Below are 23,203 nucleotides of genomic sequence, written 5' to 3'. Positions count from 1 at the left end.
AAAAATAGTTTATTAACATAAATAATTATATGATAATAAAATAACAGGGAGACATCATCTCATCAAATTTCAGGAAGGCAAAACCGAGGTGGACAGTAAATGCATCTGGACATTTCTTGGCATGATCCCCCACATCTAAAAAGAATGGAGTTTCTAGTCCTCTTGATGGTTTCGTGTAGCGTAGGGACTGTGCCGGCGCCAAATCCTTGTTCGTAGGAAGAGTTAAAATAGAAAGAGTCCTTCATAGCAATGAATAAGAATAAATAATAAGATGGGGGCGTTTCTGCTTTTGGATTTCTATTCAGCAGCAGGATAAGACATGTTTTTGAGGGATGTCCAAACAGAATGGGTGTCCAGCACCCCTGCCTTTATTCATTGGCCTTCATTTTCAAACCCCTCACTGAGAACGGAACCCAGGAATCCCAAGTCTTGACTTTCTGTAGCCACTAGACGCTCCTCCCTCCCTTTCTCAATTAATACATTAATCACTGCACAATCTTATGCATCAGAAGTTAGTGGTGCCATGTGAGACCGCAGAGGACTGTAGCCCCAGTCAGTGGCCAATTTCAAAGAGGGAGGATCTGGGGCTTATGGCTAATCTTGTGCTCTTGGACTCGGAAGGCCAGCCTGTTCATCCCCAGACTTCCAGGAGCGGCTGCAGGTCCTTGGTGGCATGAAATGGGGGGGGGGGGAAACAACGCACTCTGCGCATACTCAGAGTCTCTCTGCTATTACGTTACATGATTCTTCACAGCTGCACTTAAATACTGGACGTGGGGGAAACAGGTTCCATGTCTGGGCCCCTGTTATATCCCGGCTCAGATTAAGCCCCAGTCTTCTTGTGGACGGTCATGATCTCTCCGAGGAGAGGAGAAGGGCCGTGGAGAGCAGCAGACATGTCGAAAGCAACGTTCGCTGGGCTGTGACTTTGTGGCTGGCTTGGCTGTGAGGCAACGGTTTCAGTGTCCCGTCCTTGATCCAATCGTTGCAGAGATCCTCGGCGCAGCAGCGGCTTTGAATGGCACCCAGGTTCTTGTAGACGGAGGTGTAGGGACTGTCGCACCAGGAGGAGGAAGCGCAGCCCTTAAGGACGGACTGCTCTCCAGAGATGCCTGGATGGAGAAAATCAGCAATGAGAAGATCAGAGAAGGAGCCTTGATGGACATAGTGTTCTGCCTGTGCTCATTACCTGCTCTGATTCCCACCCGGGGCTCCAGATGGGCCTTGGGCTCAGCAGTAGAACACATGCTTTGAAGGCTGAGGGCCCCAGGTTTGATCCCTGGCAGCTCCAGGTAGGACTAGGTGAGAGCTCTGTCTAAAATCTTGGAGACAAGGGTTGTAAACCCTGCTGGTGTAGAGAAGGGGTGGGAGGAAGGTGGCCTTCCAGATTGTGTTGGATTCCAGCTCCCATCTGCCCCAGCCAACATCGCCAACGGTCAGGCATGTTGGGAGCGTTAACTCAACAAACAATGGAAGGCCACTGGTTCCCCACCCCTGGTGAAGGCAATACTGATTTAGCAACAACCTGATTCATAAAAAGGGTGTTTGGACGTGCCCAACCCTTCACTGCAATACCATGAAGGCGTATTTGATCTTCGGACGGTTACTACACTTTTTCCGCTCCCTGCTCCTGTGACTTGATCATCAACCCAACGGACAGAGGTTTAGCAGGTGAAGCTTTGCCTCTCATGGCGATCTAGCAAACGTCCACAGTCTGCTCTCAATACCTTAGACCTGAGCTATTTAGGAATGGTGTTAAAGGAAAAGAAAAACATCAGGAGACCTGATTATGGATCCCCTGTGTCTTGTTTGGGTCAGGCCTGATTCTGTGGCCTCCTTGCCCCTCTCCAACCTCCCGGCAGACTGTACGTGCCACCCCCTCCCCCACCCCCTTTTTGAAAGCGCTGCATGGGCATTTCTTCAACTAAATGTAGCTCATGGTCCCACCGCCCGAAAAAAAAAATTAAGTAGATGCTCAATCAATTGTTAAAACATTTAAAAACTGCTTTAAGAAAGGAGGAGGTAGGTTAGTGACATCCCAGATCCTAACCAATTGGTGCAGAACATAGTTGGCTTCAGCTGTAAACACACAAAACCAGTTTCTCCTGAGTAGGGATGTCAAGGAAATCCATTTAGGGGGCAGAGTTCAATGAGATTTCCGAGGCTCGGTCCCCAGGACTGAGTTTCAGCTCCAATTGCGGCACCCAACATGTGCTCCACAACGAGTTGTGGCAGTTGTGCGAGGGAGGTTCTGCAACGTGCGCCAATTTCTGAGCAATTTGTGCAGGTGACGGGTGATTTTGTGCAAATCACAACCAAATTTGCGTAACTGGCACAAATTCGGCCCCGTTTTTGCGCAAATCACTCATTTTCCTCCGCGCGATCACTGGTCTCCCAGGGCGATTGGGAGCTGCTGCGTCAACCTGGAAGTCTCCATTGACCCTGGAGGGGTCCATGTGACTTCCGCAGGTGCCCTACAGCTGCCTGCTTCACCTGGACCCCTCCAGGGACAATGGAGACTTCCAGATTGAGGCAGCAGCGCCCGATTGCCCTGGGAAGCCGGCGATTGCGTGGAAGACCTGGTGATCGCACAACGGACCTGGCAATGGCGGCAGGTACTTCCTGTATTCCCTCTGCTCCTGGGCCCTGGTAAGTACAGGCCTCCCAGGCACTGGATGCTGGGAGTTGTAGGCTGTATGAGGGGCCTAGGGCTGTGCAAGAAAATGGCGGATCTGCCATGAAATGGCCTCCGTGATTCAGATTTACGAATCCGAGGCCCGGGGCTTGCGAAGCCCTAGTCTGCACCCAGTGCGAATCTGAGTGCAGGATGCAACCACCTTCATGGCGGCACAGAGGATCTAGGAGTGCAGCCTTAGCGTCCTACTCTGCAGCCACCTTCGCAGCCCTCCTGCCCTCCAAAATGTGACTTCCTTATTCCAGATGTGCTAGACAGCAGTCTCCCTACCCATCCCCTTGCTTCTACTCTGTAGGATAAAACGTGGCCAAGTGAACTGACCTTACGGTGGAGGAAGGAGGGAAGAGTTAGTAGGAGCGACTCACCATGAATGCCTGAGGCTTCTAGGCACCGGGTCATGGGGCCCTGGCACTGCACTTTGGCGACGTTTTCTGGAGCGCAGCCGTGGGTGGAGTTCCCCTCGCAACTGTAGCACGACACCCCATTTGGGGCCAGGGGCTTACTCTTGTAGTCTGCAGGCAGAAAAACAGAACACCCTCAAATGGATTCATAGAGAGGATGCAAATGCATACTCGGATTGTCCTGGCTTTACACGGACTGAGGCCATGGCTAGATGAGGGCGTATCCTGGGAATTGCCCCAGGATAAGAACGTATAAGAACCTAAGAAGTGCCCTGATGCTGGAACAGAGCAAGGGTCCATCTAGTCCAGCACTCTGTTCACGTCCAGATGATGCACAGGGGATCCCGGGGGCAGGGAGCAATGATCCCTCCATTTCCCCGGGATTCCCCTTCTAGCCCAGTTTTTTCATGGTCCTGGGCTGATCCTGAGACCACGGAAGGTGTGGCCAGGTGTCACGGTTTGTCCTGGCTCCTCACGAGTAACTACGAGGAGCCAGGAGCCAGGCAGGGGCACAGAGCTCCTCAGGAGCTCTGAGCCCTTTGGGGGTGGGGTGGGGGGAGTGAGGAAATTATTATTATTATTATTATTATTATTATTATTATTATTATTATTATTTAAAAAAAACCTTACTGTTTCACAGTAACTATTGCCCCGTTCGACTTACCTTGCACGTCGTTATTGCACCAGCTGGTGTTGCAGCACTTGATCAGGTAGAAACTGTTCTGATTGTGGAAGCCCAGGGGCTCCTGGCACTGGGAGAGCTGCCCGCAGCCTTTGATGCGCTCTTCGTCCGCTGGAAACTCTGCCGGTAGGGAGAAAAAAGCAACTGTGGATATGGCCGTTTGCCTCTAGGGGGCGAAGATACCAAACGCCTTGCAAATCTGGGAGCTTTTCAGAAGTGAGAAATGCCGAACATTTCGTGCATGCAACTAGCTTTCAAATCGCGTGAGGTACTGGTTCCTCTCTATTCGGCCCTGGTTAGGCCTCGTCTTGAGTACTGCACTTAGTTCTGGGCACAACACCTCAAGAAGGAAGCAGACAAGCTGGAGGGGGTTCAGAGGAGGGCAACAAGGATGATCCGGGGTCTGGAATCAAAGCCCTATGAAGAGAGACTGGAAGAACTGGGCATGTTTAGCCTGGAAAAGAGAAGATTGAGGGGAGACTGTTAGCATAACCACCTCCATTTTTAACAGGAAACTGTATAGTATCCATTGCGCACCAGGCGAAATGTCACATACTAGGGCGTCTTCAAGGGTGTCTTCATGTCTCCTTCTTATCTAATATAAACAAGAATCCTGGCTCCAGCTGTCTCCAAGTGCTGCTGTGTCGAAGTTAACTTCTATAACTTACTGTCAGGCCAAAGGTATTGTTTACCGGACTGTTTAGCATAATTAGCTATGCCTCAGTGTTATGTTCTGATTGGTTAATGCTGCTACTGGGCCCTGCCCCTTGAAAGCTCAAATACTGTACCATATTCCCTATGTCTTTTGTCTGATTGCTCCCTTTGAAGAGACCAGGCCTTGATTACTAATCAATAAAGCGCTTTTGAACCCTCTGTCACTGGAATGGTGGAGTCGTGCTTAAGGGCTGTTTGGATCTCGTCCTTGGGTGAAAAGAACATTGATCTAACAAGACATGATAGCACTCTTCAAATACTTGAAAGGTTGTCACACAGAGGAGGGCCAGGATCTCTTCTCAATCATCCCAGAGTGCAGGATACAGACTAATGGGCTCAAGTTACAGGAAGCCAGATTACGACTGGACATCAGGAAAAACTGCCTGACTATTAGAGCAGTATGACAATGAAACCAATGACCTAGGGAGGTTGTGGGCTCTCCCATACTAGAGGCATTCAAGATGCAGCTGGACAGCCATCTGCCAGGGATACTTTTGAGTGGATTCCTGCATTGAGCAGGGGATTGGACTCGATGGCCTTATAGGCCCCTTCCAACTCTACTATTCTATGATTCTAGCAAGCCCCTTTAGACAAAACGTGATTTCATTATTCTGTACAGGAAGGGTGGCCAGACCTCAGGTTTGAGAGATCAACTTTGTTTCTTCTATAAAAGTCAGGAGTTCACCCACCACAGTCAAGTGCACAACAGTGGCTGAAGAGGATGGGGTGAAAGCCAGATGCAAAATAATGATTGGGGTGGGTATGTACAGCTCATGACTTATTGCAACCATTCCCCGTGAGCCTGGTCAAGGGCAGGATAAGAATGTTTTAAACCCCTTTGAAATACATGAAACCGCAGCTCTCAGGATGCCCCAGGCAACATCCTGCCAGGAATGATGAAGTTACTTATTTCAGAGTTTCCTTCCTGCTCTTTCATGTGACAGTTTGACTAAGATTGTTCTCTTTGGAGGTAGGAAGAGGTGCCTGAGTTCTGCAACATGCTACCCGTGGAGCCCAACGGGCCAAGGCACAACTCTCTCGGCGCCTGCCAGGCTGCCTGTCCCGCCTGGTTTTCATTTCATTTCTTCATATTCCTAAATTAGCAGTGCTTGTTAACCAGAATGCTGGCATACTGGGAAGTGAACTTCCGCTCACTAACACCAGCTTTATTTGGGTTCCAAAGAGTGCTTCTATGTTTTGGAGCTCAGACCTTCCCCCCCTCTCTGTTTTTTTTAAAGTATTTCTATTTTAGTCTCACCAGATTGCTTTCTGGGAAGTGAGGGTTTGTGACCAGCTGCGTCCATCACGGCAGCCATTTTATGAACGAGCAAGCCCTCTCCACGGCAGCCATTTTGTGAGAGCACCTGTGATGCTCTCCCAAAATGGCAAATGGGCCCTTGGAAGACCTCGATGACACAAACTCACCTTCTGGCATGGTAAAGGACGTGATGTCCACACAGCTTTCTCTGGGCAGGACACAGCGCAATGGCACAAGGGTGGTTTTGAAACAGGTCTTATCAGATGAAGCACAGGTATAGCAATCCAGGGTGCTTCGCTGGCGGCCTCGAGCGATACGAGTGCTCATTTCTGAAAAGGAAGGAAAAACGGTTGGGTAATTGGTGTCATGAATAGCCCTGCTCCCCTTGAGGCGTTTCAGGTGATCAATCAGAATCAGACTCTGAAGTAGAGGAGACGGCACCAGAAATGCCAGATTATACCAGTGGGGGAAGCAGCTCTCACGGGCTCTTCACCAGCAGGAAATGAACCTTCTCCAGAGCTTATCTCCTTAAGGTAGGGTGACCATATGAAAAGGAGGACAGGGCTCCTGTATCTTTAACAGTTGCATAGAAAAGGGAATTTCAGCAGGTGTCCTTTGTATATATGGAGAACCTGGTGAAATTCCCTCTTCATCACAGCAGTGAAAGGTGCAGGAGCTATACTAGAGTGACCAGATTTAAAAGAGGACAGGGCACCTGCAGCTTGAACTGTTGTGATGAAAAGAAAATTTCACCAGGTTCTCCATATATACAAATGACAGCTGCTGAAATTCCCTTTTCAATACAACTGTTAAAGATACAGGAGCCCTGTCCTCCTTTTCATATGGTCACCCTACTTAAGGGTAAACAACACAGAGTCAGTGGGAAGCCAGTATTCTTCTAAAGGGGAGGGAACAGAGTGGTTAGCCAGTCCTAGAGTACACCGCAGACTAAAACGGGCAGAGGTAAAGGAAGGTGAGAGAAAGTCAGTCCGGCTGGCATTCTTGTCAGAAGCTTTCTCCAGTATTCGAGGCAGTAAGCCTGTGTGCACCAGTTGCTGGGGAACATGGGTAGGAGAGTGCTGTTGCACCATGTCCTGCTTGTTCATCCCTGGCCGATGGCTGGTTGGCCACTGTGTGAACGGAGTGCTGGACTAGATGGACCCTTGGTCTGATCCAGCATCAGGGCACTGCTTATATTCTTATGCTGCCTCACACCCAGTCTCTCTGAAGTTGACACGTTTTGGGAAAGGGCTTCCCATTCTTGAAAAGACAATTGTCTTGCTTAGTTTGCGTAGTTTTGCCTAGAAGAAAGTTCCTGGAGATTAGACTCCCTTCAGGTGGGAAGAGATGTTTAATGCTTGAATAAAGCTCTGTAAATTACTTAGCAGACCTTGTTACTGTCTCCCAAGAAAGCGAGAAGCCTTGAGAAACATGACAATTAGGGCTGTAATCTTATTAAAGAAATTAATTGATGCATTGCCTGAGCTTTAATAGATTAATCGAGAGTGACCATACGAAAAGGAGGACAGGGCTCCTGTATCTTTAACAGTTGTATTGTAAAGGGGAATTTTAGCAGGTGGCATTTGTATGGATGCAGCACCTGAGAAAACGCTCTCTTCCTCGCAATGGTTAAAGCTGCAGGAGCTGTACTAGAATGACCAGATACAAAAGAGGGCAGGGCTCCTGCAGCTTTAACTGTTGTGATTTAGAAGGATTTTCACCAGGTGCTGCCTGCATGCAAATGACACCCACTGAATTTCTCTTTTCTACACATCTGTTAAAGATACAGGAGCGCTGTTCTCCTTTTCATATGGTCACCCTAGATTAATCTGCACATAGATGTGAATATAAACAATGATCTGATGGGAAAAAAGCTTGATTTGGGTCTCTTTCCCACAGGAAGGAAAGCCTCATTTAAAGTTGCTTCTAGACAAGGTACACTCTGTGTCACTGCAGTAGGCACCATCGTGCAAGAAACATTCCCACCTTCTTTGCTCGCAGGAAAGAGTGCCTCTAAAATTAATCCTACTGTTGCCACTCAGGCATACACCACCTAAAAATAATCTTAGAAGAGGCATTCCTGCCTGCGTGTGGGAGAGGGCAGGAATGCTTCTTATAAAATTGGTACCAGCTTATTTTGCATGTACTTGTACTGAATTAAAAAAGCAAAACACTCTTACACACACAACCCTGCTATTCAGTGACCAGCTATCATGGATGCAGCAGCAGACATTTTTTGTATTTGGGGGGGTGGGGGATTAGACTAGATGATTTTTGAACTCTGTTCCAATTGAGGGCATCTTTTCAGTTGATCAAAAGGTGTTTAATTGAGCAGATCATCTGTCAACAAGGGAGGTCATGAGGACTAGAAGAAACAAGCACACAGAGAGATAATTGATCCCACCACGAGAGCTAAAGAAATGCAGGAGTGGAGCAACTGTGGAGCTTATGGATGTTGATTGCATTTAAATCCACAGATTAGCAATTTTATTATCTATATATCCCTCCCTTTTTCACTATGCTAGGCTCCAATAACCCAATTCTGTTCCCTTTTCAGAAACCAACAATCTAGTATCTTTAGTGATTTTGTAACACTCCTTCTTTTTTATCCCTACTCTGTATTGTTTTATATAATGGTGTATCTTCTTGTTTTATATTGGTCTGTTGACTGTAAATAAACTTAACATATCATTTGGCCTTCAGTATTACTATCTGGCGCTCCTATGGACTGACCATTTGGTGCTCTGCTGTTGCACAGGTCAGCGTTGCAGTGCTCCTCCGTCAGAAACACCGTGTACTTGCCAGAGAAGTGTGTCAAGGAATTGTTTGGCTTCCCAGCCACGTCACAGCCTTTCAGAATGTAACTAGACATCTTAGGTACTGTAGAGGTAGGGAGAGGAGCGAAGGGAGGAAGAAAGAGAGAGAAGGTCAAAGTGGAGACAGATGCAACGTTCTTAAACAGCGTCACGTCCATGGCAGAAACCCAGCTCTGGGACTTGCATTACACACATACACGTGTGCAAACAAGATGATAGTAGTGCCTACTATCAGCTTCGGCTGATATGCCAGCTGCGCCCCTTCCTAGAGTCAGAAGACCTAAAGACAGTAGTGCACGTGCTGGTAATTTCAAGGCTCGACTTCTGCAATGCGCTCTACATGGGGCTACCTGTGTGCCTAGTCTGGAAACTTCAATTAGTCCAAAATATGGCAGCCAGGCTGGTCACTGGTACACCTAGGGGTGACCACATTACGACAGTTTTAAAATCTCTTTACTGGCTGCCAATTCGTTTCCAGGTGAAGTATAAAGTGTTGGTTATCACCTTTAAAGCCCTACATGGTTTGGGTCCAGGCTACCTGCAGGATTGCCTTCTCCCATACAATCCGCCCTGCACACTTGGGTCCTCTGGGAAGAATCTACTTCAGTCAAACAAAACTAGGCTGACGGGCATTACCCAGAGGACCTTCTCTTCTGCTGCTCCCAGACTGTGGAACGGCCTGCCGGAGGAGATTCGTCAACATGACAGTCTTTTAGCATTTAAAAAAGCAATGAAGACTGATCTATTTTGGCAGGCCTATCCAGTGAAATTTTAGAATGTTTTTAGGATGTTTTAAGGATGTTTTAATCCTGGATGCTATGTTTTTAATCAGTTTTTAATGTTTTATATTCACTTTTGTTCCCCGCCCCGATCTGGGTGGAGAGGCGGGTAAGAAATGTATATTATTATTATTATTATTATTATTATTATTATTATTATTATTATTATTATTATTAGCAGCTCCCCTCCTAGTTTAAGTGGGTTGTCACTCGAACTGTGTAATATTTGCATACTAGTGTTTAATATGGGCATCTTTCAACTTATAAAAATAAAATTCACAAAAATATTAAAGTGGACGCAAAACTGGGATTGCGGTGCAGCAAATGGAGCATGGCACCCTGGCAAGGGCAGAGTGTGGTCTCTGCAGAGTGAGGCCCACTCTGAGAAAGCTGGGAGAACGTTGGTGCTTCTGGGTAATTTTGGACTCTAACTTAAAGAAAATAATGAGTGGGCTTCAGAAGGAAAGATGGCAGCCTCCCCTCTAGTTTAAAAGGGAGGTGGCTTCATGCTACATGCTTTATCAGTATGCTAATAGAGATGGTCCTAAGGTCTCCTAGTACTGAGTTCAGAAGGAAGAAGAAGGCTTGTATTAAGGCAGATGATAAAAATGGGCCAGATCAAAAGATCCTGGGCACTTCTCAGAAGATCCAGTGCTCATGCCTAGGTGGGCCCGTTCCTAACACACACACACATGCACACTGATTTTGCGATATTCTGCAAGAGGGAGAAAAATGTCTGCCTATCCACATTCTCCACAACATTCATAATTTTATACACCTCTATCATATCTCCCCTTCCCTGCCTCCTCCCCCAGGCTAAAGAATCCCAGCTCCTGTCACCTTCCCTCACAGGGGAATTGTTCCAGCCCCTTGATCATTTTAGCTGCATTTTCCATGTGATGAATTCTAGTGTTGGGGAAATTCCCCTAACCTGGTAGGGAAGGGACGACTTCACAACCGGTCCAGAAACAGAGACTCTTTATTTACTGTGCACACAGAAGAAAAGCCCCAAACCTCGTACAAACTGACCGCAGAGACTCTCTAACCATTAGCTACATCAGCATACATTTATACTTCATCCAAGTTGCTCTAATGAAGTTATACTTTTCCCTCCTCCCTCCTTTGACTGATCACAAGTCCCATACATGTTCCATAAACAGAAACCCATTCTTACATAAACAATGCCATATTTTGGCAGCCTATGACCAGTACGAAATGTTGCATTCAGTTCCTTGATAAGCACCACAAGGAGAGAGAGGAATTCTGACCCTTCAGAAATCCCTGGTCAGAGAGCTTTCAATGGTTTGGATGGATCTATGTCTGGGGAATATGGAAACTTGCTTCTGGCCTCAAGGCCCTCTTTCTCTGATATGGAGCAGATCTACACAGAGTCGTGAAGGCGTCCTGAAGGCGCTTGCGTGCGCCTCCAGGGCGCCCCGAAACTCTTTGTGTAGATCCTGCCTACCTGGCCAGAAGAGGCGGAGGAGGAGGAGGCGGTGGCGGCCCTGCATCACCCCTCACGGGGACAGGGCAAAAAGTTCCCAGGCTCAGCGGCTTCGCTGGGGAGTCCTTGCTGCCGCCGCCGGCCTCCTGCTGCCGGTGAAAGAGTCACCTGGGTCGGAGAGCTCAGCGGAAGAAGGCGGGGCGGCGGCTTCTTCCGCCGAGCTCTCCGACCCGGGTGGCTCTTTCGCCAGCAGCAGGAGGCCAGCGGGGAGGTGGGCAATGGCGGCAGCGGTGGTGGCAAGGACTCCCCAGCGAAGCCACCGAGCCCGGGAACTTTTCGCCCCGTCCCCGCGAGGGGCGATGCGGGGCCACCTCCTCCTCTTCCTCCTCCGCCTCTTCTGGCCAGGTAGGCAGGATCTACACAAAGAGTTTCGGGGCGCCCTGGAGGCGCACACAAGCGCCTCCAGGACGCCTTCACGACTCTGTGCAGATCCGCTTATGTTCTGCTATTGGGTGTGGGGCAAAGGGTGTAGGGCAGCCTTGAGCTGCAAGTGAAGACTTGGCACTTGATAATTCTCCACGAGGAGACGCGAAGGTGGGGGCCAGGGCCAGAAGTGTGCATGCTTCTGTACTTTTATTCACATTGGAATAAGGGGCTTCAGGTGGGCTTTTCTGATTTCTTCATCACCAGGTTCAGAGAGAAGGAGAAAAATGTGCTCTCACACACCTCTACCTGTTCTCCCACCCCAGTAGCCTCCATCACACATTTCCAGGTTTCCTGTAAAACTCACAGGCTTGCAGGGTCATGACAGTGGTACGACATTGCTCCTGATGCTCTTTGCAGACCTCGGTTTCCTGGCAATCATCTCCTTCACAAGAGTAGCAGCGGAGTCCGGTGACTGTTAGAAGAGAAACCATTAGCAAAGTTGGGTTAGTGAAAGTAAAGTGGCAAGGTGTCCTACTTTACAGAGGTCAGGCCTCTATTTGAAGGTGTCTCTCTATTTGCATCTGATCAAGAGGGCAGGGCTCCTACAGCTTTAACTGGTGTGAGGAAGAGGGAGTTTCACCAGGTGTTACATGCATACAAAAATGACACCTGCTGAAATTCCCCCTTTCAATACAACTGTTAAAAGACACAGGAGCCCTGTCCTCCTTTCCATATGGTCACCCTAGTCAGAGTTCTTTTCCAGCCCTGCTATCTAAGAGATTCTTTACCTGGAGAGGCCAGCGATTGAACCTTTTGGTTTGCTTGTTTTTTGTTTAACAGGCCAAACATGCGTCCTTCTGCTACCACTGCTGACCCCCACCACCCCCGCCCCTGTCTGACTGAGCTTACAAGTTGCTGCATTCATCAAACTGTGGGGGATTTTCCGAAAAGACACCAGTCCGGGAACACTTTTCGACGCTGGAAAAGTTTCCAGAGACGTAAAAGTCCGTCAAGGTCTCCCCTTTGGCAGGTGATCTGCTGTGCAGTGTGCTTAGTATAAATGATTCATGTGGCCTGAGTGACCTGGGTGATTAGAAAAGGACCCAGGAGTCCTGAAACACACACACACACACACACATTTTGAAGCAATGCCCTCCTCCCTGAGCTCCCAGAGCCAAGAGATGTGGGTTTGCATGTTTCCTGTCCTGATGATGATGATGATACAATTCTATACAGTTTACAAAATTAAAAATATTAAAAGTTTTGTTATGGGAAATTTCAAACAGCAGCTCACTGAATCGGCCATGGAAGGGGATGGGGACGGACGGGACTGATGGACCTCCTGCTGCAACACTGAGAATTCGGTGTGCTGATACTGGGCCAGGGTGGGTCTCCAATCCCTTCCCATAGCCAGGACTTCCTGGAGGAAAAGGCTATCAATGGCTACAAGTGCTGATGACTATATGCTACCACCAATGTAAGAGGCAGTCTGACTATGTACACTGGTTGCTGGGGCGCATGGGTGGGAGGGTGCTGTTGCACCCGTGTCCTGCTTGTGGGTTCCTGCTTGACGGCTGGTCGGCCTCTGCGGGAACAGACTAGATGAATCCTTGGTCTGATCCAGCATCAGGGCTCTTCTGATGTTCTTATGCACGTAAGAACATGTCCACCACCAAGCATTGCTCCACTCCCAGAGAGGGCTTTTTGATTTTTGGTTTGCACTTCTCTCTTTTTAGGATTTGATACCTCACAGAGTTAGAGACAGAACCCAGGCCGCACAATTTCCTCTCCCCTTCTCCTACTTGCCTGTGACTGCAATCCCGAACACATCCATAAGCATTTAAGTTAATAAAACGGGATTTGCTTCTGCATAAATATGCACGGATTGGCTTCTGACTCTGTCTTTCTTATATATATATATATATATATATATATATAGAGAGAGAGAGAGAGAGAGAGAGACAGAGAGAGAGAGAGAGAGAGAGACAGACAGAGACAGAGACAGAGAGAGTTCCTGATAGCCTAATAATTTCAACTTTTAAATTATGTAATTTCAATGCTTTTAATAGCTCGTGTTTTATGGTTTCAAAGTGTTGACTGCTTTTCAGCAAAGGCAGGAACATAAAAAGGTTAATAAGAACTATTTATTATTGTTTATGTTTATTTCCTCTCTCACCACCAGCCACCACTCCCCACCCCGGCCACCCAAGACTCTTGATACCCAGCCCAGTTGACAGCTCCTAGGAGACGGAGAGAAGCTTACAACTCATCCCTTCCCGGGCCCATCTGTGGCTTCTGCTTGGCTTGTGGCTGGTTCTGACAGACCTCGCTGACTCATGTAGCTGGGAGCAGATAAAGTGAGGGAATCCAGAGCTGTAGTGGTGGAATGTAGGGAAATCTGCAAGTCATGTCCTGCCTGCCACATGCAGAGGCTGCTGTCCAATGTCAAGGCGGTCTTGTTAGGCCTCGTAGCCTTTTCTTTGGTGGTGGAGGGGAGAGAGAGGGGGAGAATTCTCAGCTCCGACTCGCCAGCGATTCCCATGCACCACTCCTAGGCCTAATCTACAACAAGCAGGATATGGCACTATGAAAGCGGTACATGGCATGTGCCAATGGGCCCCAACAGTTGTCAGCGCACTTCAGTACCGCTACAAAGCAGTAGTGTGGCTCCTACCTTTAATTTTTGTGAACCACCCAGAGAGCTCCGGCTATTGGGCGGTATAGAAATGTAATAAATAAATAAATAAATAAATACATATTAGGATGGCCATATGGAAAGGAGGACAGGGCCCCTGTATTTTTAACAGTTGAATTGAATAAGGAATTTTAGCAGGTGTCTTTTGTATGCATGTGGCACCTGGTGAAACCCCTCTTCATCACAACAGTTAAAGCTCCAGGAGCTATAATACAGTGACCAGATACAAAAGAGGGTAGGGCTCCTGCAGCCTTAACTGTTGTGATGAAGAGGGACTTTCACCAGGTGCTGCATGCAAAACAATGACACCTGCTGAAATTCCTATTTCGATACAACTGTTAAAGATACAGGAGCCCTGTCTTCCTTTCCATATGGTTGCCGTACTTTTATATACCGCTTTCATACCCCTTTCATAGTGCAATATCTTGCCTGGTGTAGGTCTGTCCATAGACTCCAGTGGCTGCATTTCTATCCTCCTCCCACACCCCCTGTATCCCAGCCTCAACTCATTCTCACATCTCTCTCAGCTATCTTCACATTGTCCGGTTAACACAGAGCATGGTTGGTTCACATCACCCATTGTGGTGTAGTGGTTAGAGCCCCTGTGGTTTAGCAGTGAGAGTGTTGGAGTGGGACTCAGGAGTTCTGGGTTCTATGCCCCACTCGGCCATGGAAACCCACTGGGTGTCCTTGGGCCAGTCACTGACTCTCAGCCTAATCTACCTCACAGGGTTGTTGTGAGGATAAAATGGAGTGGAGGACGACCATGAACTCAGCTTTGAGCTCCTTGGAGGGAAATGTCACAAACAAAGAAACAAAACAAACATCACTCTCCAGTGATTCGTCACACAACAGTGCCCCTAAGCAGTTTGACAGCTTGACAGTGAGCTCTGAACTATTTCCTTAATTGAAATCATTCTGTGAATCTGGTAATAATACCCATACTGATGTTTCTGTTTCTCAGATAGAGCCTTCTCCGTGATGGCCCCCAAAAGTGTGAAACTCCTGTCCTACTGAATTGCGCCTTGCCACAGTGTTTGGACCAGCCTTCCTCTTCAACATTACCAATAACTGAGATTGAAATTAGCACGTGGTTGTGCCTTACAGAGTAGCTTCTCAATGTATTCTCGCTAATGTGGCTATTATATCTTTAAAACTTCCCTTGTTCTGTTTTACTTGTATGCCGCTCAGTGCAGACGTAACCCTAAAAAACACCCATAAAAATACTTCAAATACGTATTTTTATGTAAAATTCTCTCTCACGAACAGAAAACAGATACTAATTTTATAAGGGAGGGAATTCTGTGGTGAGCTCTGACTCAAATGGAAACACTGCCTGCCTCTTTTAACACCTGCAAAACGGGTGACCAATTCACATCCTGCATTTTACTCACTACCTGCTCAGCTGGGCACATCTACGAAGAAGCAAGGAAGTGTCAGTCAGTCAACTCAGCCGTGTAACCTCAAAAGGAGTTATGGGTGAAGCCAGGGCCTAATTTTCCCATCCACATGAGCAAAACACCCCCTAGTTTAATAGATTCTCTAACCCCTGAGGTTAGGAGTCTTTCCTTAGAATCATAGAATAGTAGAGTTGGAAGGGGCCTACAAGGCCTTCGAGTCCAACCTTAGCTCAATGCAGGAATCCACCCTAAAGCATCCCTGACAGATGGCTGTCCAGCTGCCTCTTGAAGGCCTCTAGTGTGGGAGAGCCGACAACCTCCCTAGGTAACTGGTTCCGTTGTCATCCTGCTCTAACAGGAAGTTTTTCCTTCTCCTCCCCCATTTGATCAACCATCATTGCCCACTTCTCTCCAAATGCAAGATTCCAGCTAGACTAATTCATCCTGAATCTTTCTTTCTTTCTTTCTTTCTTTCTTTCTTTCTTTCTTTCTTTCTTTCTTCAAACTTATGTTTAGGCCTCCTTTAAGGATGGAACTCTCCAAAGTCAGAATATAGTGTGTGTGTGTGGAATCAATTGCAAAAGTAAGTGCCACTGATTATAACTAAAGGCAGCAGCCCAACAATACAGTTCAAGAAAAAGCCAATGAAAACAAATGGGTCTCCTGACTTTTCTGAAAGCCTACAAAGAAGGGACCTGGTGAACTCCCACTGGAAGCTGATTCCAGATGCATGAGGCCATTACTAAAAAGGCCATCCCCCTTGTATTCACCAACCTAACCGCCCCTGGTGCGGGGCAAGTGAGAATGGCCTCTGTTGTTAACTTCAAAGTATGGGCATTGCTATGACTCCTTGGATTCTTACACACATTATGGTTCATCCTCAAGTATATCTAAGCATGGATTAGCGGGATCCTTTTGTTCTTGTAGCCAGAATGACTAGGGCAGGTTCATACATGCATGCTAAGGACAAAAAAAGAGCCGTGATGGATCACACCAAAGGTCCATCTAGACCAGCATTCTGTTCATACAGTGGCCAACCAGCTGCCTATGGGAGACCCACAAGCAGGACAGGAACGCAACAGCACCCGCTCCCGCTCATGTTCCCCAGCTACTGGTGTCCATAGGCAGACTGCCTCTGATACTGGAAGCAGCATAGTACTATGCTACCTCCAGCATCATCAGGACTAGTAGCCATATCCTCCATGAATTTGTCCAACCCTCTTTTAAAGCCAACCAAACTGGTGGCTGTCACTGCATCTTGTAGAAGTGAATGCCGTAGTTAACTATGCACTGGGTGAAGAAGTATTTCCTTTTATCTGTCCTGTATCCTGAACCAATCAGCTTTATGGGATGACCCCACTGCGTTCTAGTATTATGAGACAAGGGGGGGGGAGAGAGGGAGGGAAGTGTCTTAGCTCTCTAATGTTGTAATAGCTGCCATGTCCTGCTTTGGTTGTCCCTGGTCAACAGCTGGTTGGCCACTGTGTGAACAGAGTGCTGGACTAGATGGACCCTCGGTCTGATCCAGCAGGGCTCTTCTTATATTCTTAATGGGTGAATGGGTGATCTTAGCCAGCTCAACTTTCAGTTCTCCTCCATCTCTCTATTTTGTCAATGGCGTCTGTTCATACCTTTGGCTCTCAATGTGCCCCCCTCCACATGTTGAATGAACACAAGAAGGGAGGTCCCAGAGGCTAGTCCTGCCCACCAGCATCAGTGCGCACTGTCACCACACTCCTCCAGTAATTAAGCGTAGAGATTTCAAGAGTTGCATATGCTTTTATGAAACCACCCCAAGAGTGTCCATTTTTCTATCCTCTCTCTGGCCAGTTCCCATGTTGTGACAACCCAAAGGTTATTTAACCCACGGCTTGTCAGGGACGAGCAGGAGCGAGCGAGCACCCTGCTTCTGTCACGCTGGGCGCTTCCACTGCTGACTGGGCTGCTGACTGTCTGAAAGCTGAGCAAGGCATTTTGTCTTTCGTTTTATTGTGAAAAGTCCTTCTAACAAGAAGGAGAAGGAGGAGGAGGGAAGGAACTCCATACTCAGCAGGCAGCAGCACTAGAGAACCCCAAAGGAGGAAGTTGTGGTTAAGTACTCTAGAAGACTTCACGGAAATGACAACGAAATTATTGCCCCTTCCCAGTTTCCAGGTGCAGGTTTTTTTCGCACCTGCCCACAACAAATGGCCAAAAATAAATGGGAAAATTCAGTGTAGTACTAGAAAATAATTTGCCTAGTTGTGAATTGCCTGCCGTCCTGCCAGCTTCACTTCTCTCTTTTCCACTCACACACACACACACACACACACTGACCAGGTTCCTATGCTCAGCACATGCCGGTCGCGCCACCTGGATTACCCTAATGACCCGTGCTGCATCGCTGGTTGCTATGTCGTCTGAACATGGCAGCATAGCAACTTTCCACCCAGCCTACAACCTATGGCTTGCAGTAGGGGTTGTGGGGTGGGTGAAAAGTCACTATACTAACATAAGTCTTCTGAACCCCATCAGCACACACACACCAGACCTGTTTTTCCTTTTCTTTTAACAATGCTGGAAACAAAACCTGGGAAGATTAAGACCTGACCACCACCTACTCCACTACCCATACACACATACATACATACAGATTCTGTATGTATGCAGAATACGCACATACATTTCATATATATATATATATATATATATATATATTCATTTTGACTACTAAACCTCCCGAGCTCTGATCTAGGATTCAGGGTCTCAATGGGAACATATGATCCAAGCACTACAATTGATGAGCCTTGAAGTTCGGAAAGAACACCCTAATGCAGTTTTCCAGCTTTCCAGATGTTTTGGACAACAACTCCCATTATCCTTACAGTATGGCCCTTGTTGGCTGGAGATGATAGTTATAGTCTAACACATCTGGAAGGCCCCAGATGTCAGGGAAAACTGCATTAATGCATATAGCCTATGTCGAATACACATGAACAGCTTTCAGCTATTGGGCGGTATAAAAATGTAATAAATAAATAAATAAATAAATAAAACGTTTGTATCCCACATTATTATTATTATTATTGTTATTTATTACTATTAATTACATTATATACTGCCCCATAGCCGAAACTCTCTGGGAGGTTTACAAAGATTCTCTGGGATCTCAGGACGGTGTACAGATAAGATCAATTCAAACAGTATTAAACAATAAATAATGTACACAGCTAAACACACACACACATTAAACTATTCACAAGCTGAAAGCAGTAGAGAATTTAAAAGCAATCAAAACCATTTAAACGATGTGCCCCTTTTAGGCAAATTTAGCCCTCAAAGGCTTTGATTAAAACCCACGTTCTAACTTTTACACAAAAGATCATGTGTAGGATTTGTACGGTTACCGTGAGCCACCGCCAAAGACAGAAAGAAGCTGATCCAGAAGAATTCCATGTCCTCGGGGCTGCGTCTGAATTTATTTCTAGTTCATAAAACCGTCTTGCTCTCCCGGGTGGATTCTCTCTTCAGCCCAGGGGGATGTTCTGCCAAGCTTTATCTCTCAGCTTAATCCTTTAAAAAAAAAAAGGAAAGAAAGAAAAAAGTTCTCCCCCCCTTTGGCCCCACCCCTGAAATCAAATGGTGAGGAACTCCCTCTTTGCAGAACTTCACAGGGTGACGCAGCCGATGATGCGACTGATGCGGGAAGAAGGAGGGAGGGAATGAAAAGAGGGAAAGTGATGACAGCTCGTGTCTGTGTGCGTGTGTGAGTGTGCAATCTTTCCCTGAAATGTGCTTTCACAGCCCCGGGTGCTGGAAAAGACAAAGTCAGAATGAAACAACGCCATCACCAGCAAGATGCTCGGTGTTCTCTGAGCATCTGCAGAGTGCCTGAGCCTCGACGCGGAACCCCATTTCCTCCTGGGCTGAGAGAGACTGGCTTCCCAAAGGAGGGGGCAATGTCCTCGTTTTCAGATCCTGATACCCAGGCGGCCGTGCAATCCTATGCAAGCTTGCTCGGGAGTAAATAAAGCGCCCCCTCTGAACTCGGTGGGAGTTACAATGGCTGCTAGACTTGAGGGCTATGTGCAATCTCCCGGATCAGAGGCAGTAAGCCTGTGTGCACCAGTTGCTGGGGAACATGGGTGGGAGGGTGCTGCTGCACCCATGTCCTGTTTATATGTCCCTGGCTGACGGCTGGTTGGCCCCTGTGTGAACAGAGTGCTGGACTAGATGGACCCTGAGTCTGATCCAGCAGGGCTCTTCTTATGTCCTTACTTCCAAGAAAACCTATAGAAAGCAGCCTTACATCAAGTCAGACTCTTTGTTCATCTAACCCAGCCTTTCTCCACATCTGGAAGAAGGAGGGATGCAGAGACTTGTAGTCCAAGCACATGTGGAGGAGGCTGCACTATGAGAGCTCTAGTGTGGGTTATGAGAGCTAGTGTGGTGTAGTGGTTACAGTATTGTGCTGGGACCTGGGAGATCCGGGTTCCAGTCCCACTCGGGCATGATTGAAGCTCACCGGGTGCCTTTGGGGTTGTCACTGATTCTCAGCCTAACCTGCCTCACAGGGTTGTTGTAAGGATAAAAAGGAGAGGGGGAGAACTAAGCACCTTGTGTGTTTTACAAGAGGAAAAAAGGCAGGATTATGGCAGGCAGCTATTCGGGGTCTCAAGCAGGAAAGGGTGTTTCCTAGACCTCCCTGGTGATGCCGGGGATTGAACCTGAAGTCGTTTGCATGCAAAACATTTGCTGTAGCACTGAACTTGGTCCAGTGGAGGCTGGTGGCTCTAGCACTAGTGGAGCGGTGAATCCACTCTAGGTTTCAGAGCCAGTCAGAACTCTAAACAAGTGACCCAAGGTGCATTATGCAAGGTAGCTATACAAAGAGCTACTAGCCTTCCCCCTGCCCTCCCAATAAATGCATACCCCATTATACATGCACAGACTCCTTATGATATAACATGAATCGCCACGTATTATGAGCCACGCATTCCGAATAAAGCAACAGTGACTCAGTGTGTCGAAGTGTCCCGAGGCGATATAGATTTAAGGCATGCGTTCAAGGAAATGAATTAGATGGGTCAACTTGACAAGCCCTGTTTGTTTCAATTATGTTTCTTTCTCTCTCTCTCCAGCTTGGTGGGGTGAGCATGCTCTCCATCATTCCACAGGTGCAAGTTAGCACACCTTTGTGTACTTTCCCCTCCCCCCCCATACTAATTCTCACCCTACAGATCAGTGCCTGAGTCCCAATCCTGTTACACAATGCAGAAGGCTCTCCCCACATCCTGACTTAGATGACAATTAGCTCCATCAGACGAGCGTTTTATTGCACACTCATTCCTGGGCACTCATGGATTTTCGTGGGTCACTCTCATGACATCATCTGCCTCCTGCCCCTTCTAGCCTTCTCCACGCCACCAAAAAAAAAAAGCCCTAGTAAATCCAATTTATTTTTAAAGGCGGACGTTGCTGCTCTCTCCTGCTGTGTGCAGGAGAAGCAGCGCAATCAAAATGGCCCACTGAATGGGCCTCATGCATGTTGTTTACTTCCTCTTTCAAAAGAGGAAGTAATGAGGGACAAACGCGTGGGCGGAGGAATGATGGTAAGAAATGCAATTTCCCCCTGTGTGATGATGCTCAATGTCTTGTAGTCGGCCTGGGGAGACCTTGATTCAAATCTCCCCATGGCCGCCTGAATCACAAAATTTGACAGGTGACATTGGGCCAGCCATATGCCTCTCACCTTAACCTACCTTGCAGGGTTGTGGTGAGGATAAAAGTGGAGGGCTGTGTACACCATCCATGTTTGCTGTTGGCTGGTTTGCATGATTGCAGCTGGGGAGATAAGCTACAGTGGCTTATTAAACCAGTTGTGCGTGCCGACCACGTGCCAGGGTGATTAGCATAATTACCCTTGGTGGCACAGCTGGTCATGTTGTGCAAACTCAGCTATGGTGGCTTGTTGCTGGGGTTAGCAAGCCACCCCAGAACCCTACAACAGCCCATAGGTCTGGGATGGCTTGTTGACTACTGATACAAATCACCCCAGCCAGGTTCACGTGAGATGATAAGAAGGTAATTATGCTAATCACCCCTGGCACATGCAGGGTGGTGAACCACTGTGCAATCATGTGCATTAGGTCTGTACCATGCAGTGCCACAGATTTTGGGCACAGCCATTTATATTCATATACACTAGACCCAAGATGCATCACCTATGAATGTTGGAGGAATCCACAGTGGAACCAAACACATTTGGATTTGTATGAATCTGACCCATGGATTCTGCAGTGGCCTGGCTTTTCTTGAGTTCCACAGACTTGCAGACTGTTTTCCTGAATTATACACAAATTTTGTGATAGAAAAATATGTACAATCATCATCACCATCCCGGCCAAATATGCACATTTTCCCCATAGGCTAAAACACGAAAATGCGCATTTGGGCAGGGTGATTTGTGCATTTTCACAAGCGCAAGTTTGCGCAAATCTCAATTTGCACAAAATTGGAAAATTGGGGGGGGGGGAATCGATTCACTCAATAAGCAGACGATGTAACAAAAGGCAACTGAATACTTCAATAGCTAGCAAAAGTCCACTGTTAAGTCCGTGGCCGACAGCAGAAGTCCACCAGCACTACATTAGATCTCTGGGGAGACAGCCAATGACATAAGATGCTTCCAGGTCCCAAAATCAAGCTTTCCGACTCTCTGTCTTCTGACTCATACAGGAGTCTGTTCTTTGTTTCCGTCACAGATGGCTTGATTTCCCCCATCCCCTGGCTAGAAAGGGAGGAAGAAGGATGAGTCACTTCTGAGCATCACTTAGCCTTCTTGGGCACTCTTAGCTCCCATGGAAGCACATCACCTGAATATTACAACAAACAACACTCTCTTGTCAAGTCGAGGCATTGCCTCTGGACAACTCACGCTGATAGTCCAATGATAGAAATTCTGTGCACTTTATTAATTTGTCTGCTGGATTTGTCTTCATTTCGTCGTGTCGCCACATGACAAACTGTAATAATAATTAGTGGTTTCTGAACATCTGCTCAGCTGCTGTGGTTAATCTTCTGTTATTTTACTGGTTTTGATGCAATGTCTTGGTGGTTTCAATTGTTTGTTTTAAATAGTTGACTATTCCCCCCAAAAAAACTTTTAGGATGAAGAGAGAGAACATTTTTTAACACACACACACACACAGAGCTTTGATGAAATACTTAGATGGAGGAAGCCAAAGAAAGGCTCATTTCCATGCTGTGACACCATCCACGCTTGCTGTGTGTGAGGTAATGGGGGAAGAACGCCATAGAGACCACTTCCCCTCTTACTTGGACTCTCCAAGGCATTCTTTAAGTCTATTATGCTTTGAATCACTGCTGACTAAGACACGCCTTACCCAGGCCAAATTCTAAATCCTAACACACAAACAATGTAAATGCAGCTTTAAACTAAACATTGAACATTTTGAATAAGCCAAGAGAACACGACTGCTTAGTGTTCCCACATGGAGAGACCACCGGCTCACTAGTTTCCTCCAAACAGATCTGCCCACCCTAGCTTAACCCACAGCTGCATCAGTTGGATAAGGGGCGGGGAAACTCAAGCGTGTATCCCTTCTGTGCTCAGAATCCAGCCCTCCAGGTTGTCCATACAGAGATGCCCGCTTTTACCCAACTGCTGATCATCTAGGCATACAACAGAAAAAGGCCTACAACTCCCAGCATGCCCCAGCCAATGTGTGGAACGTGTGGTGTGGTGAGCCAGTGTGGTGAAGTGGCTAGAGTGTTGGACTCGGGCTCAGGAGATCCGGGTTCTACTCCCCACTCAGTCATGGAAGCTCACCAGGTGACTTTGGGCCGGACACAGATTCTCAGCCCAACTTACCTCACAGGGTTGTTGTTGTG

General features: G+C 47.4%; 1 protein-coding gene across 1 annotated transcript; it reads right to left on the bottom strand.

Moving 5' to 3' along the window:
- PLAUR (plasminogen activator, urokinase receptor) lies at positions 1–18,849 on the bottom strand. The gene is made up of 7 exons (XM_063140251.1): positions 18,697–18,849; positions 11,580–11,687; positions 8,484–8,630; positions 5,918–6,079; positions 3,761–3,898; positions 3,061–3,207; positions 1–1,112 (listed from the first exon to the last, which is right to left on the bottom strand). Exons 1-7 carry the CDS (start codon positions 18,743–18,745, stop codon positions 850–852), a joined length of 1,014 nt encoding a protein of 337 aa, XP_062996321.1. The 5' UTR covers positions 18,746–18,849; the 3' UTR covers positions 1–849.
- Positions 18,850–23,203: the final 4,354 nt, after the last annotated feature.

Source organism: Elgaria multicarinata, chromosome 13 (assembly GCF_023053635.1).
Source record: "Elgaria multicarinata webbii isolate HBS135686 ecotype San Diego chromosome 13, rElgMul1.1.pri, whole genome shotgun sequence".
Taxonomy (NCBI): Eukaryota; Metazoa; Chordata; class Lepidosauria; order Squamata; family Anguidae; genus Elgaria; species Elgaria multicarinata.
This window is presented reverse-complemented; position numbering and strand designations above follow the sequence as displayed.